Below are 15,566 nucleotides of genomic sequence, written 5' to 3'. Positions count from 1 at the left end.
GGATTATGGGTGTGAGTCACTGCACCCAGCCAGGAATCACTTTCTACCAGCACTGGCCCTACTTGGCAGTAGTGTGCTCAATGAATAACCAATACTGCCCCACGTCATGAAGAACCCAAAAGAAATGACTGTTGCCCTCAAAAAGTCACTTACAGTCTGGCTGGGGAGACTCAGGGCAAGAAATAAGTAACAAGTAATAATGTTAAACTGTGACAGTTTGGGGGAGGGTAGGAAACATGAACTCTCACGTGCTGCTGGCAGAAGCACAAACTAACACAGCCTTTCGGGAAGCCGTCATGCGTTACACATAAAAAGCCTTAGAAGACGCACATACCACTGGGCCCAGCTATTTTGTTTATTGGAATTTGCAGTCATTAAAAAGTACGCTCTTGGCCAGGCACAGTGGCTCACGCCTATAATCCCAGCACTTTGGGAGGCTAAGGCAAGCGGATTCCCTGAGTGCAGGTGTTTGGGACCAGCCTGGGCAACATGGCAAAACCCTGTCTCTACAAAAAATACAAAAAATTAGCCTGGCATAGTGGCACATGCCTGTGGTCCCAGCTACTTGTGGGGCTGACGTGGAAAGATCACTTAAGCCCAGGAGGTCGAGGCTGCAGTGTGCTGGGATCACACCACTGCACTCCAGCCTGGGTGACAGAGCAAGACCCTGTCTCAAAAAAAAAAAAAAAAAAAAAAAAAGTACACTGCAGCAGTGATACCAGTTAATCAATTAACATACACACCAGGTTTCTGTCGGCGTGGCCGTCTCTTTACTCGAGGACCAACTCCTTGTCCTTCTTTCCAACCCATTTTTCTTAGCAATTCGAAACCAACAGATAATCTAGGATAGCAAGGCATTGAAAATGAACTTTTCAAAGTAACATTAACAAAGAGTATGAAATGAGTGGCTTCTGAGTTCCTGCTCAGTCCCTAGGCCTGTCTGGCTTGGGCCCTTGCCCTCACCCACATTACAACTAGCGTGACGCTGCCATTCCAGCCACAGCAGGCTGCAGTGGGGTGCGCGCCTGAACTGGGAAGTCAATCAGATGACCTCTCTCCTTTAGGATAGGATCACAGGGACTCTAGATAGTCCTTGCCAAGCATGTGGCCTGGGAATCCCTGAAGGTCTAAGGCTGTCATATCAGGCCACAAGCCCAGGAGCACAACAAGGAAACACAGAAAGTGAAGGAGGCAGGCAGAAGCGAGGCTATAAGGTCTGGAGGGATGGTGTGAGAAGTCACTGCAATTCCTAACAGCTCTCCAGCCTCCACGAGCCCCAGCAGCACAGCTAGTGGCTGCAGTTCTTGATGTCTCAGTGCAGTGACAATGCAAGATCCTTTAGGCAAAACCCCCTTATTCACTGAGACTTTGAGCCTAAGAAGGCTTGTCTTACTTGCAAATAAACTACCCCTCAGCAAGAGAATCATACACATGCGAAACACCGGTGCTAAGATCACAACAGTCAGAAGGAAATGCTTACTTTGCTGGCGTTATGAGGTCATCAAGGAGGGTGGCTCCAGGAATCGGGGCAGTGGCAGCAGCCAACTGCCTGGCCTTTTCTCGTATTCTGTCTTTGGTTTTGGAGGCAAAATCGTCTGTGGTGACGATCGCTTTAGGTGCTATCCCAAATTCACTAAGATCCTTCAAAAAAATTCAAACAGAATTACATTATTTGGAAAGTGACTATACACAATACATCACATAGTTTGATTTCTGTTTAAAAAAAAAAAAAGTTAAAACTACAAACTTTAGGTCAGGATCAGCAGAGTGACAGATGTACACACAGACTTTATTTTTTATTTATTTATTTTTTGAGATGGAGTTTCTCTCTTGTTGCCCAGGCTGGAGTGTAATGGCGCAATCTGGGCTCACTGCAACCTCCGCCTCCCAGGTTCAAGTGATTCTCCTGCCTCAGCCTCCCAAGTAGCTGGGATTACAGGCACACACCACCATGCCCGGCTAATTTTTTGTGTTTTTAGTAGAGATGGGGTTTCACTATGTTGGCCAGGCTGGTCTCGAACTCCTGACCTCAGGTGATCCACCCGCCTCAGCCTGCCTCCCAAAGTGCTGGGATTACAGGCGTGAGTCACCGTGCCCAGCCTCACACTGACTTTAGAAGCTCATCCTCATACAAGGTAAAGTCAGTGGCCAAGGTCAGGAGGGCATGAGAGTCACTACTCATTAGGGCCACCCCAAGCATGACTAAGCTGGGAAGATAGGAAGTAAGGGCCGTGTTCTTCTCAACAGTATTTCAAAGGTCAGCGTGCAGGGGACAAAGCTTGGAGTCCCAGCCAGCAAGCGTTCGCAAGTGTGAGGGCTAGCCTAGAGTCAGGTGCCTTTGCCTTTACTGGAGCAGATGTTGCTGGCAACCTGTCCAACCACTGTCATGCTTCCTCTTCCCTTGCAGGGTCCTGATGTTGTCTAGGTACCTGCCTTCCTCTGCACCACCACACACTGCAGGAGTGGTACTCCCAGTGTTAGGGAGGCAGGACTAGGAAGTGGGGCTTTGTGTCTTATCTAAGCCAGTCTTTTTGATTCCATTTTCCTTGCCAGGGACTGCATGAGGAATGGGCACGTAAAACAATCTGTGCAAGCAAATGTAGAGAAAATTCATGGTAGGACTTATATGAAAGGCTACTTTTTTTTTTTTTGAGACAGAGTCTCACTCTGTCGCCCAGGCTGGAGTGCAGTGGCACAATCTCGGCTCACTGCAAGCTCCACCTCCCGGGTTTACGCCATTCTCCTGCCTCAGCCTCCCGAGTAGCTGGGACTACAGGCACCCGCCACCTCGCCCGGCTAATTTTTTGTATTTTCAATAGAGACAAGGTTTCACCATGTTAGCCAGGATGGTCTCGATCTCCTGACCTCGTGATCCACCCGCCTCGGCCTCCCAAAGTGCTGGCATTACAGGCTTGAGCCACCGCGCCCGGCCTACTTTTCTTTTAAGAAAAGAGACTGCCAGTTGCACACCTGTAATCCCAGCACTTTGGGAGGCCAAGGTGGGTGGATCACCTGAGGTCAGGAGTCCAAGACCAGCCTGGCCAACATGGTGAAACCCCATCTCTACTAAAAATACAAAAATTAGCCGGGCATGGTGGTGCATGTGCCTGTAATCCCAGCTACTTGGGAGGCTGAGGCAGGAGAATCACTTGAACCTGGAAGGTGGAGGTTGCAGTGAGCTGAGATAGCGCCACCGCACTCCAGCCTGGGCAACAGAGCGAGACTCCGTCTCAGGAAAACAAACAGAAAAGAAAAGGGACCAAAAGGAAGTTCTTCTCTTGGGCAACATCATCCTGGATGTGCTACCTGGAACTACTACAGCCATCTTGCAATCATGAGGAGAGGTAGTATAAGGACAAGCTGCCAGCAGAAGACTGAGAAGAGACAGCCTGGGGTCTCAGCACATCTAGACTTCTTGCTACATGAGATATGTTTCCTTCTAGATGATGCTACTCAAAAAAGGAAGGAGCCTTCCTTCCCTCTAACCTGCAGCCTAATGCATGCTGATATAAATGTTTCGTTTAATCTTTTTTTCTCTTCAGCTTTTATTTTAAGTTCCAGGGTACATGCACAGGACGTGCAGGTTTGTTACACAGGTAAATGTGTGCCATGGTGGTTTGCTGCACAGATCAACCCATCACTTAGGTCTTAAGCCCAGCATGCATTAGCTATTCTTCCTGATCCTCTCCCTCCCTGTTTAATCTTTATCGTGAGTGAATCCACGACCAGATTTTAAGGGAGCAGAAGTTTAATTTTAGTGCAGTCACTCATGGTTCTTTACTGTAGTGTGCCTGAGAGTTACTGTGGAAAGCTGCAGACCCAGCACCATGGATACTGAGCTTTTGAGGTAATGGAGGCTTTTCCAGTAAATTGCCTGTATATGATTTTCCCCTTACACTCTTGATTTTAGAAACTGGCCCCAGTATAAAATGCTCCTCCAATGAACAAGACTCTACTGATATACAGGACACTGTACATCAAATACCTAAAAGATAAAGCCTTACAAACAAAGAGGAAATCGTACATCGGACCTTCTGGGGAGAGAGGAGGCACTTACAGCAACGAACTAGACCTTTCCCACCAGTGAACTGGCAATTAAAGTTTTGCACACCCACCTCTTCATCCATAAAATCTTCAGGACCAAGAACAGATTTGTCTGCTCTGTTCTGTCGTGAAGACACAAAGGTAGAGGGTGTCCATCCTGGAAAAAAAAGAGTTTAGAGCTTTATAATCCTAGAGAGTATTTGGGTCTATGAGTAAATGATTACATAACATGTATGGACTTGAAACTCCCAATAACTACAAACTCTTAGGTACTTCCCATCTCACTGCTTATATAGACATAATTATTCCACATAAATTTCTTATGAATCCCTGTATCCCCTGATGCAAAACTTAGTGGATCCATTAAGGTTTCCCCATAAGAAAGTGAAACCAAGAGAAGTAGAATTACACATTGAAAGTTAAACTGTGAAATGAACACAAGCAGATCTAAGCAGACAGTTGCAAGGTCACCTTAAAATGCAGGACCTGAGACCAGCAATCTCCATTGGCATATTAACTTTTCTAAAGAAATGATGTCATCATTTCGCAGCCTTTTGGCTAAGATCAAGTGTCAAGATATGATGTCAGGGTGTTTTAATCAGTCACGATGGATAAAGAGAGAGTCACAGAAGGAATCCAGGCAATATTCAGGGTACCCTGGTACTCAATCTGGCTGGTCCAAGGGCAATGGCTGTGCCAGGCCCCCAGTTCCATCAGACACTGGAATCCTATCATTAATGGCCTTGTTCCCTGACCATGGTTACTGAGCATGTGCCATGTCTACAAACAGGGAATGCCCTGGAGGTCACATATGTCTGTAACCTCTGCCATAAAGTTGTTTAGTTTTCTCTAAGAGGGATGCATCTCCTTCCTGATTCTCTCCAAGGCTCTTGTGAGCTGAGGCACCTGGGGAAGGTCTACTCTCAGTAGGTACACCACTGCACTAAAGCCTGAGCGACAGAGTGAGACCCTGTCTCAAAAAATAAATTAATTAAATAAAATGGTAGGGCTGGGCACGGTGGCTCACGCCTGTAATCCCAGCACTTGGGAAGGCCAAGGCAGGTGGATCACTTGAGGTCAGGAGTTTGAGACCAGCCTGACCAACATGGTGAAACCTCTACTAAAATATAAAAATCAGCCAGGCGTGGTGGCGGGCGCCTGTAGTCCCAGTTACTCAGGAGGCTGAGGCAGGACAATTGCTTGAACCCAGGAGGCGGAAGCTGAAGTGAGCCGAGGTCGCGCCACTGCACTCCAGCCGGGGCGACAGAGCAAGACTCCATCTCAGGGAAAAAAAAAAAAAATGATGAAAGATCTAGCCCATCTTTTTCTTGATAATTGCTATGTGAGTTAATCAGTTCATCTTCCATACTCACTTCAGCAGCACATATAATATCAGTTCATCTTCCATCCATAACTGAGATATAGAAAGCCATTTCTTCCAGTTCAAAAAAATGTTTCTAGATTAATACATCTTAAAACATACAATACTTTAAACAACTTGGCATTTATAAAAGTACATAACATAAAAGATTTAACTGATTTTTCCCCAGGTAGAGAGCACTGAAGAGCCAGTCTTGCTGTGGTCCCCAGTGTCTGAAGAGGACACCTGGTGACTCTTCCCTCAGCACTAACGCCATGCTGGCTCCTTAACCTCTCTGACCCTTGGTGGCCTCATCTGCAAGATCCCTGTGACACCTGCCCTCCTCACTCACTCAGTCACGAGACACAGTCAATGATTAACTGAAAGACTCTAAGAGTATGTTGTGAATGGGAAATACTCGGAAACATTTCTCACCTTACAATAAAACGGAAGTCATTATCATCATTTAATCATCTGATTAGAAGGTACGCATTTTTTACAAAGTGGAGGAAAACTCTTTCACCATCAGATTGCAATCAATGAACAAGACACAAGTTGACTCTGGAAACATCCAAATATCCAAAGAACACAAAAGGTTACAGTGTATGTTCAGAGAAAGCTGAGCTCAGTGGCTCACACCTGTAATCTCGGGAGGCCAAGACAGGCGGATCACTTGAAGCCAGGAGTTAAGAGACCACACTGGCCAACATAGTGAGACCCTGTCTCTACTAAAAATACAAAAAAATTAGCTGGACGTGGTGGGCGCCTGTAATTCCACCTACTTGGAAGGCTGAGGCAGGAGAATCGCTTGAACCTGGGACACAGAGGTTGCAGTGAGCCAAGATCACACCACTGCACTCCAGCCTGGGCAACAGAGTGAGACTCCGTCTCAAAAAAAAAAAAAAGCAAGGGTGGCCAGGTGCAGTGGCTCACACCTGTAATCCCAGCACTTTTGGAGGCCAAGATGGGCAGATCACTCAAGGTCAGGAGTTTGAGACCAGCCTGGCCAACATGGTGAAACTCCAGTCTCTACTAAAAATATTTTTTAAAAAATTAGCAGGGCATAGCAGCACGTGCCTGTAATCCCAGCCAACTGGGAGGCTGAGGCAGGAGAATCACTTAACCCAGGAGGTGGAGGTTGCAGTGAGCCGAGATCACACCACTGCACTCCAGCCTGGGTGACACAGCAAGACTCCATCTCAAAAAAAAAAAAAAAAAAAGCTGCCGGGTAGGGTGGTTCACGCCTGTAATCTCAGCACTTCGGGAGGCTGAGGCGGGCAGATCACGAGGTCAGAAGACCGAGACCATTCTGGCTAATACAGTGAAACCCCGTCTCTACTAAAAATAAAAAAAAATTCACTGGGCGTGGTGGCAGGCACCTGTAGTCCCAGCTACTCGGGAGGCTGAGGCAGGAGAATGGCGTGAACCCGGGAGGCGGAACTTGCAGTGAGCCAAAATCACGTCACTGCACTCCAGCCTGGGCGACAAACCGAGACTCTGTCTCAAAAAAATAAAAAATAAAAAATAAAAATAAAAACAAAAAGGCCGGGCGCGGTGGCTCAAGTCTGTAATCCCAGCACTTTGGGAGGCCGAGACGGGCGGATCACAAGGTCAGGAGATCAAGACCATCCTGGCTAACATGGTGAAACCCCGTCTCTACTAAAAATACAAAAAAACTAGCCGGGCGAGGTGGCGGGCGCCTGTAGTCCCAGCTACTCGGGAGGCTGAGGCAGGAGAATGGCGTAAACCCGGGAGGCGGAGCTTGCAGTGAGCTGAGATCCGGCCACTGCACTCCAGCCTAGGCGACAGAGCGAGACTCCATCTCAAAAAAAAATAATAAATAAATAAAATAAAAAATAAAATAAAATAAATAAAAACAAAAAAAGCAAGGGTGAGGGAGAATCGGTATTTCGATCATTTGCTTTAATGGTATAATAGCTATCATTAGGAAAATCATACCTTCTTTTGAGCCAACAGTATTGAAGTATCCAGCAGAGAAACCTCCGCTAAAGGCCCCGTGGAATCGTTTATACCTTCCTTTTTCATCTCTGACAGTCTGATCCTGAAGGGGGATTGGTTTCTTTGGTCTTTCACCTAAAAACAAAAAAAAAAAAAAAGTTTTTTAAACTTAAAAGAGAAGGAAATGGTCGGTTCTAATTTAGGGAAAATGTCACTTTTTAAACTAATAAATTGTTTACTTCTTATAACTTCAAATATAACCATTTAAATTGTTGTTCCTAGACTTTACTACTTTATACAGCCTAAAAAACAATATATTTTATAAGCTTATGTTAGAATGATTGCCTGCTTTTCCCACTAAATTCCATTACAAAACCTGGTCAACATGGCAAAATCCCGGCTCTACTAACAAATACAAAAATTAACCAAGCGTAATGGCGGACATCAGTAATCCCAGCTACTCAGGAGGCTGAGGCAGGGGAATCGCTTGAACCCGGGAGGTGGAGGTTGTAGTGAGCCGAAATCACGCCACTGCACTCGTCTGGGAGGCAGATCGAGACTGACTCCCAAAAAACAAAAACAATTATATTGTCAGGAGAGTTTAGACAGATGAAATTGAAATCTCCTGGCTTCAAACGAAGGGCGCAGAAGCTGGGGTGGCACGTGGCAAGGAGAGAAACACTTCCATTCCTCTTCTAGAACTTCACACCATCTCTGGATCCGGAATTATTTTTTTTTTTTTGGTATTGCCCATTTTCCCCAATTCCTAAGTTTCCTTAATTTCTGTGCATCTCCTGATTCCAGTGTTCTTTAAACCTATTCCTTTTCCTACTTTATTGAAAGGGCTGGGTTGTGACATCACACAAGCAAGGGAATTAAACCTAATACATTTTAGGCCTAGCCAAACAATTCCTTAGGTCTAAAGTCCCAGGTACTATGGCACAAATTACTGCCTCATTTTATCAACTGCAATTCAAAATCCTGAATTTATTTAATTTTTAAAAAAAATATATCAAAAAAAAGCAAGTTATTTTCAAAGGTTCACAAGAGGAAGTAGGTTATACAGTAGTTAAGGGTATGAGTTAAGGGGTGAGAGTCACAGTGGTCTGGAGTTTCAAGCCAGCTCCCTTTACTGGCACTGGACTTCGGTCAGCCTTGACTCTCTATGCCTCAATTTACTTATCTGTACAATATAAATGGCATTAATGGTAACAGCTATTTCATAGAGTTGTTATGCAAATTAAATGCCTATAAAGTACTTAGCAAGAAGAAGGAGACACAAGAAATACTTTATTTTATTTTATTTTATTTTATTTTATTTGAGATGCAGTCTCTGTCGCCCAGGCTGGAGTGCAGTGGCATGATCTTGGCTCACTGCAACCTCTGCCTCTTGGGCTCAAGTGATTCTCCTGCCTCCTGCCTCAGCCTCCCAAGTAGCTGGGATTACAGGTGTGAGCAACCACGCCCAGCCAAGAGCCCAGGTTTAAACACCTAGAGAGATCTGAATTCAAATCCCCTTCTACTGCTTGTTAAGATTTGTCATCAGCTGGGCGCAGTGGCTCATGCCTGTAATCCCAGCACTTTGAGAGGCTGAGGCGGGTGGATCACCTGAGGTCAGAAGTTTGAGAACAGCCTGGCCAACAGGGTGAAACCCCATCTCTACTAAGATATAAAATATTAGACAGGCATGGTGGCAGGCACTTGTAATCCCAGCTACTTGGGAGGCTGAGGCAGGAGAATCGCTTGAACCTAGGAGGAGGTTGCAGTGAGCCAAAATCATGCCATATGCACTCCAGCCTGGGCGACAGAGTCAGATTCTGTCTCAAACAAAAGAAAAAAAAAAAAAAAGATTTGTCATCTTGAACAAGTTACTTCATCGCTCTAAGTCTCAGCCTCCACAACTGTAAAATCAGGGTAATAAAGAAGCCCATCTTTGTAGGGTGGCAACGAGGATTAAATATCATATGTAAACAGCTGAGCACAGTCCCTGACCATGGGGAAAATCAGTTAACATCAGTTAAAATCAGTTAATATCAGCTACAATGTCTTTTCGCTCTAAAGGACTAAATTACAACTTGGGTCCCACAGCCCAAGATGTTCACCATTTCATGGAAATGCAGTACACACACTACGTTACTCTGTGTGCACTTGGCATTATTCTTGGCTATGGCAGAGCTTCTCAATCTCAGCATATTTTGTGCTGGAGAATTCTTTGCTTCAGGGGAATATTCTGTGCACTGCAGGATGTTCAGCAGCATTCTGGGCCTATAGCAGCAGCTTATGCCCCACAGGCATGACAGCCAAAAAGGTCTCCAGGCATTGCCAACTGTCCCACTCGGCTACAGTAAGAGGGAGCAGGTGTTGCCAGTGGTTGGTGCTATTGTCAAAGTGCTTCTGATCTCGAAGGGGAGATAAGATCTGCAGACAACTGAGTGCAGCCTGTGGCGGCAGACGATGAGGGCCAAGCAATGTGGCCAACTGCCTCCCACAGGTCTCCTAAGGAGAAGGCACCACCTCTAACCAGTGACGGAAAAACTCCAGAAAGGAGGTGGGTGGCATTTTAGTCAGGCCATGTCCTAATTACTGCTACTAATGACAACTCCTTCCTTCCTTTAGTACATATTATCTCATTTATCATACCCTGATAAGGATACTGATTGAGTAATTTCCCTGAGACTCACAGCTAATAAGCACAAAGGTGAAACCAGCTCTCAACTGTCTCCAAGCCAGAGATGCCTCCTATACTATTCCTCCCTCTCATTCCCTGACCAAAAGTTCAATGGCCCCTGGCTGGCTAATGGTTAGTTTTTTTTTTTTTAAGGGTGGGGGAGTCAGGTGCAGTGGCTCACACCTGTAATCCCAGCACTTGGAGAGGCCCAGGTAGGCGTGGTTCGAGTCATTAGAAACAGTGGTTTGAGACCAGCCTGGGCAACATAGTGATGCAATTTTTAAAACTAGCTGGGCATGGTGGTATGAGCCTGTAGTCCTGGTTACTGGGGGCTGAGGGGTGCTGAGCTGGGAGGATCGCTTGAGCCCAGGAGGCCAAGGCGGCAGTGAGCCATAATCATGCCACTATACTCCAGCCTGGGAGATAAAGCAAGACTCTGTCTCAAAAACAAAAACAAAAAGTTGATGAGGGCCTTGCCATGCAAGCAGCCCTTCTAGACCCAGGGTGTAGAGAACTGAACAAAACTCTACTCCTGTTCTCAGGACACTCAGAGCCCACAAGAGGAGAGCTGCACGTACTGGAGCACTTCTGATAATGAGAAGGTCTGCAACATCAGCCACCGTTAGCAGTGAGCAGAATTTTGACAGAGGCACTGACTCCCATCAGTAAACAGAAGGAGGGATAAAAGGGCAAGGTCGCTGTGCACAGTGGCTCACGCCTGTAATTCCAGCACTTTGGGAGGCCGAGGCGGGCGGATCACCTGAGGTCAGGAGTTCAAGATCAGCCTGGCCAACATCGTGAAACCCCACCTCTACTAAAAATACAAAAATTAGCTAGGCGTGGTGGCACGCACCTGTAAGCTCATCTACTCAGGAGGCTGAAGCAGGAGAATTGCTTGAACCTGGGAGGTGGAGGTTGCAGTGAGCTGAGATCGCGCCATTACACTCCAGCCTGGGCGACAGAGCAAGACTCCATCTCAAAAAAAAAAAAAAAAGAGCAAGGTCAGATGTATTGAGAAAGTGGTCCAGTCTAACAGGAGGCCAGGGAATGAGTGGAAGATGGAATCAGAAAGGCGGACAGGGCAGGGGGCCTTGAATGTGGTGCTGCAGGGTTTATGGTATGTCCTGGGGGCGAAGGAAGCCACGGTTAAAGTGTGAGAATCACAGCACCAAGGAGGAGAAAATTGTCCCTAAAGTTAATCTGGGTATAGAATGAGCTGTAGATAGATTCTAGAACCAAGTGGAAATGTCTAAGGAAAGAATAGGTAAGTATCTGGCCTCCTTCCTTCCAGATTAGAAGGCCTATTTGTCTATAAAGTTCACCCACGGTCACTAGGCTCCCTGGCTAACTCTTAACTAATAAACCTTTCTGTCAGGGCCAGCAACTTTAAAATAGAGTTCTCCTCTACCAATGCCTGTCTAACCTGTCACTAAAACTTCAAAGCAGGGAGTAAAAATAATTATTAGTCTAGTGTGTTATATTGTAAAATACAGAGTGCATTTAAACTTCAAAGTGCTTAGAAAACTGGCTGGGCACGGTGGCTCATGCCTGTAATCCCAGCACTTTGGGAGGCCGAGGCAGGCAGATCACCTGAGGTCAGGAGTTCGTGTCCAGCCTGGTCAACATGGTGAAACCCTGTGTCTACCGTGAAACCCCATCTCTACTAAAAAATACAAAAAACTAGCCGGGCGAGGTGGCGGGCGCCTGTAGTCCCAGCTACTCAGGAGGCTGAGGCAGGAGAATGGCGTAAACCCAGAAGGTGTAGCTTGCAGTGAGCTGAGATCCGGGCACTGCACCCCAGCCTGGGCGACAGAGCAAGACTCCGTCTCAAAAAAAATAAAAATAAAAAATAAAAAATAAATAAAAAAAAAATAAAAGAAACCCTGTGTCTACTAAAAATACAAAAATTAGCCGGATGTGGTGGCAGGCACCTATAATCCCAGCTACTCGGGAGGCTGAGGCTGGAGAATCCCTTGAACCTGGGAGGCAGAGGTTGTAGTGAGCCGAGATCACACCATTACATGCCAGCCTAGGTAACAAGAGTGAAACTCCGTCTCAAAAAAAAGTGCTTAGAAGACAATTAATCAATCCTCAAAAACTTGTATTACTGAGAAGTTAAAGGATGTTTTTAGTCCAAAAAAACAAAGTCTACAAGTTCAATGTCCTTTCCTTCTACTTCAGAAGCAAGGTTGGGGGCCAGGCACAATGGCTCACACCTGTAATTCCAGCACTTTGGGAGGCGAAGGTGGATGTATTGCTTGAGTTCAGGAGTTCAAGACCAGCCTGGCCAACATGGCGAAACCCCATCTCTACTAAAAATACAAAAATTAGCCAGGCATAGTGGCATGCGCCTATAATCCCAGCTACTTGGGAGGCTGAGGCAGGAGAATCGTCTGAACCTGGAAGGCGTAGGTTGCAGTGAGCTGAGATTGTGCCACTGCACTCCAGCCTGGGCAACAGAGCAAGACTCTTGTCACAAACAAACAAACAAACAAACATGGTTGGGGCTGGGCATGGAGAATCACGCCTGTAATTCCAACTCTTTAAGAAGCTGAGCTGGGAAGACCACTTGAGGCCAGGAGTTCAAGACCAGCCTGAGCAACATACAAGGATCCCGTCTCTATTTTTTTTTTTTTTTTTTTTTTTGAGACAGTCTCGCTCTGTCACACAGGCTGGAGTGCAGTGGCGCCACCTTGGCTCACCGTAGCCTCCTCCTTCCAGTCTCATGTCATTCTCCTGCCTCTGCCTCCCGAGTAGCTGGGACTACAGGTGCCCGCCACCATGCCCTGCTAATTTTACTTTTGTTTTTTTTTAATTTTTTTTTATTTTTTTGAGAGGGAGTCTCGCTCTGTCGCCTAGGCTGGAGTGCAGTGGCTGGATCTCAGCTCACTGCAAGCTCCGCCTCCCAGGTTCACGCCATTCTCCCGCCTCAGCCTCCCGAGTAGCTGGGACTACAGGCGCCCGCCACCTCGCCCGGCTAGTTTTTTGTATTTTTTTTAGTAGAGACAGGGTTTCACAGTGTTAGCCAGGATGGTCTCGATCTCCTGACCTCGTGATCCACCCGTCTCGGCCTCCCAAAGTGCTGGGATTACAGGCTTGAGCCACCGCGCCCGGCCTACTATTTTTGTATTTTTAATAGAGATGGGGTTTCACTGTGTTAGCCAGGATGGTCTCGACCTCCTGACCTCATGATCTGCCTGCCTCGGCCTCCCAAAGTGCTGGGATTACAGGCGTGAGCCACCACGCCCGGCCTCGTCCCTATTTTTAAAATAAAAAATGTTGGGTACTGTGGCTAACACATGTAATCCCGCACTTTGGGAAGCCAAAGTGAGAGCATCACTTGAGGTCAAGAGTTTGAAACCAGCGTGGTCAAAACAGCAAGACCCTGTCTCTACAAAACAAAGAACCTGGGATACAGAGATGTCTTAAGGAAATGCAACAGCTGACTTTAAACACATAAAAAGCATTCAGAAGACTAGCCTTTCTCAGCCATTTGTTTGTTTGTTACGGAGTCTCACTATACTGCCCAGGCTGGTCTCAAACTCCTGACTTCAAGCAATCCTCCCACCTCAGCCTCCCAAAGTGCTAGGATTACAGGTGTGAAGTACTGTGCCTGGCCCCTTTCTCAACCTTTTGTAAGCCGAGGGTAGAAGTAGGGCCAGTATCCGGCAGAAGTTTCCACTAGAACTGTTTGTAGGAAATAAAAGGGGCATAAGTGGAGATATCCCAGAAGCACAATCAACCTGGCAGGATGTGGTCAGGGTGAGAAAAAGGAGGGGACCCCCACCAACAGGACGTCTGCAAATAAATTGTGGCCCAATGATTCCACCATTCTTCCTCTGCCTTCCCCACAGGGCTAGCATAGCCAACAGCCTTTACTGGACACTCAATACATACTTTGCTGAACAAGTCATTAAGTGGAACAGACCAGAAACACAGGAGAGAACCTTGATTCATCTTGCCCCTCTCCCCCACATTCCACCAGCAAGTATGGTCAGCTTTGCTTTCAAAATATATCTCCACCCAGACCACTACACACCCCGCCACTGCTAACTGTCCCATCCATGCCACCATCGTCTCCTGCCCTGTTTTTGCTAATCTCCCTGCTTCACTCTTACCCATCCCCAAACAGTGTATTCTCAACATCAAAGATAGAATAATACTAAAAATTGGCCGAGCACAGTGGCTCACGCATGTAACCTCAGCACTTTGGGAGGCAAGAGGTGAGAGGATCACTTGAGGTCAGGAGTTCAAGACCAGCCTGGGAAACAGAGCAAAACCCTGTCACTAAAAATCAAATATATAGATATAGATATATCCCTCCCTGTGTAATTTCCCATGACCCTAACCCTAACCCCAATCCTGCACTTAGTACAAGATCCAAACTCTTTACCCTACCAAATAAGATCCAGCCCCTGCCAGCCCCTCTGACATCCTCTTCTACCTGTCTCCCCCTCTGTCGTCTGCTGCAACTACACCCGTCCTGCCTGCCCCTCAATTTCCTAAACTGGCTTTCACTTCAGGGCCTTTGCACTTTATGTTCCTTCTGCCTGAAATGCTTTCCCTCCAGATTTGCCCATGGTTGTTTTCTTCCTCGGTTTCAAGTCTGAGCTCAAACGTACTCTCTTGGGGAAGACACTGCCTAAGCACCCCCCGCTCTCACACCAGCTATTCCGTCATTTTCTTGTTTCTATCCCGCCGCCCCCTTATTCGGCCACGCTTGTGTCTCCCATCCCTGTAAGTCTCTCTCTGCCGCTGCAGAAGGTGAGCACCCAGAGAGTGCGGCGAACACCTCCCTCGCCGCCGTGTTCCCAGCGCTGGGAACGATCTAACAATGGTCCAGCACCGACTTGTGCCTTTGTGGCCCGAATCCTGAGCCCTTGGCCTGTTTTCCACAGGCTCCGCCGGCCCATGCGGCCCGCACCTTCTTCCAGAGGCTCCAGCCCGGTCCCATAGCTGACCAGATCCTCGTCGCTATCACTGTCCCGCGCCGCCATCCTGCTCTTCCGGGCCCCGCCCCCTCGCTACGGCGGCCTTGGCAGGCCAAACGCCTTTCCTCCTTCTCCGCGAACCCCGGTGACTCTGGAAGGCTGGGTCCGCGGGCGGGGGAAGGTGTCCTCGCCGCCGGAGCCTGCGCCCCGGATTCTCAGGCCTGTCCTGTGGGAGGCCGACCCAGGCAGGAGTTGCCTCGGAGGATTTGGCAGCCACGACATCCCATCCTAGCCCCGCGATATGCGAGTGAGGAGGAGACTCCTGGCATAAGCTGGAAGCCACCCAACTGTTGCTGCGAGGCGACACCAATGCCTGCCCAGCCCCCCACCCCCGTCCCTCGCGCCAGCCCCTGCCCTGGCAGCAGTCACTGCCCAGCTCCGTCCACTCCCACCGCCCACCCAGCCACCTCCAGGAAAATGCCTGAGCGCCCAGATTTCTTGCTCGCCCCGGTGGGGCTTCACTTTATTTTTATTATTTTTTTTTAACTTTTATTTTGGGTTCAGGGGTACATGTGCAGGTTTGTTATATAAGTAAATTACATGT

The 15,566-nt window shown here is 47.4% G+C and overlaps 1 protein-coding gene across 2 annotated transcripts in view; it reads right to left on the bottom strand.

Moving 5' to 3' along the window:
• LOC105495589 (G-patch domain containing 1) overlaps positions 1-15,180 on the bottom strand; it is a 48,473-nt gene extending 33,293 nt beyond the window's left edge. Inside the window, exons 1-5 of one of the 2 annotated variants that reach the window (XM_071085984.1) lie at positions 14,956-15,180; positions 7,364-7,498; positions 4,116-4,201; positions 1,481-1,641; positions 744-841 (exon numbers count right to left, since the gene is read on the bottom strand). In XM_071085984.1, coding sequence (XP_070942085.1) covers positions 744-841; positions 1,481-1,641; positions 4,116-4,201; positions 7,364-7,498; positions 14,956-15,028 — 553 coding nt within the window. In that variant the 5' untranslated portion in view covers positions 15,029-15,180. Of the gene's footprint in view, positions 1-743; positions 842-1,480; positions 1,642-4,115; positions 4,202-7,363; positions 7,499-10,884; positions 11,493-14,955 lie in introns of those variants that run through there. The other variant, XM_071085985.1, reaches the window with a different exon arrangement.
• Between the last annotated feature and the right edge of the window lie 386 nt (positions 15,181-15,566).

The sequence above is a fragment of the Macaca nemestrina genome, chromosome 20, assembly GCF_043159975.1.
Source record: "Macaca nemestrina isolate mMacNem1 chromosome 20, mMacNem.hap1, whole genome shotgun sequence".
NCBI lineage: Eukaryota > Metazoa > Chordata > Mammalia > Primates > Cercopithecidae > Macaca > Macaca nemestrina.
Note: the sequence above shows the minus strand (reverse complement) of the source record. Positions and strands in the feature narration are given on the sequence as shown.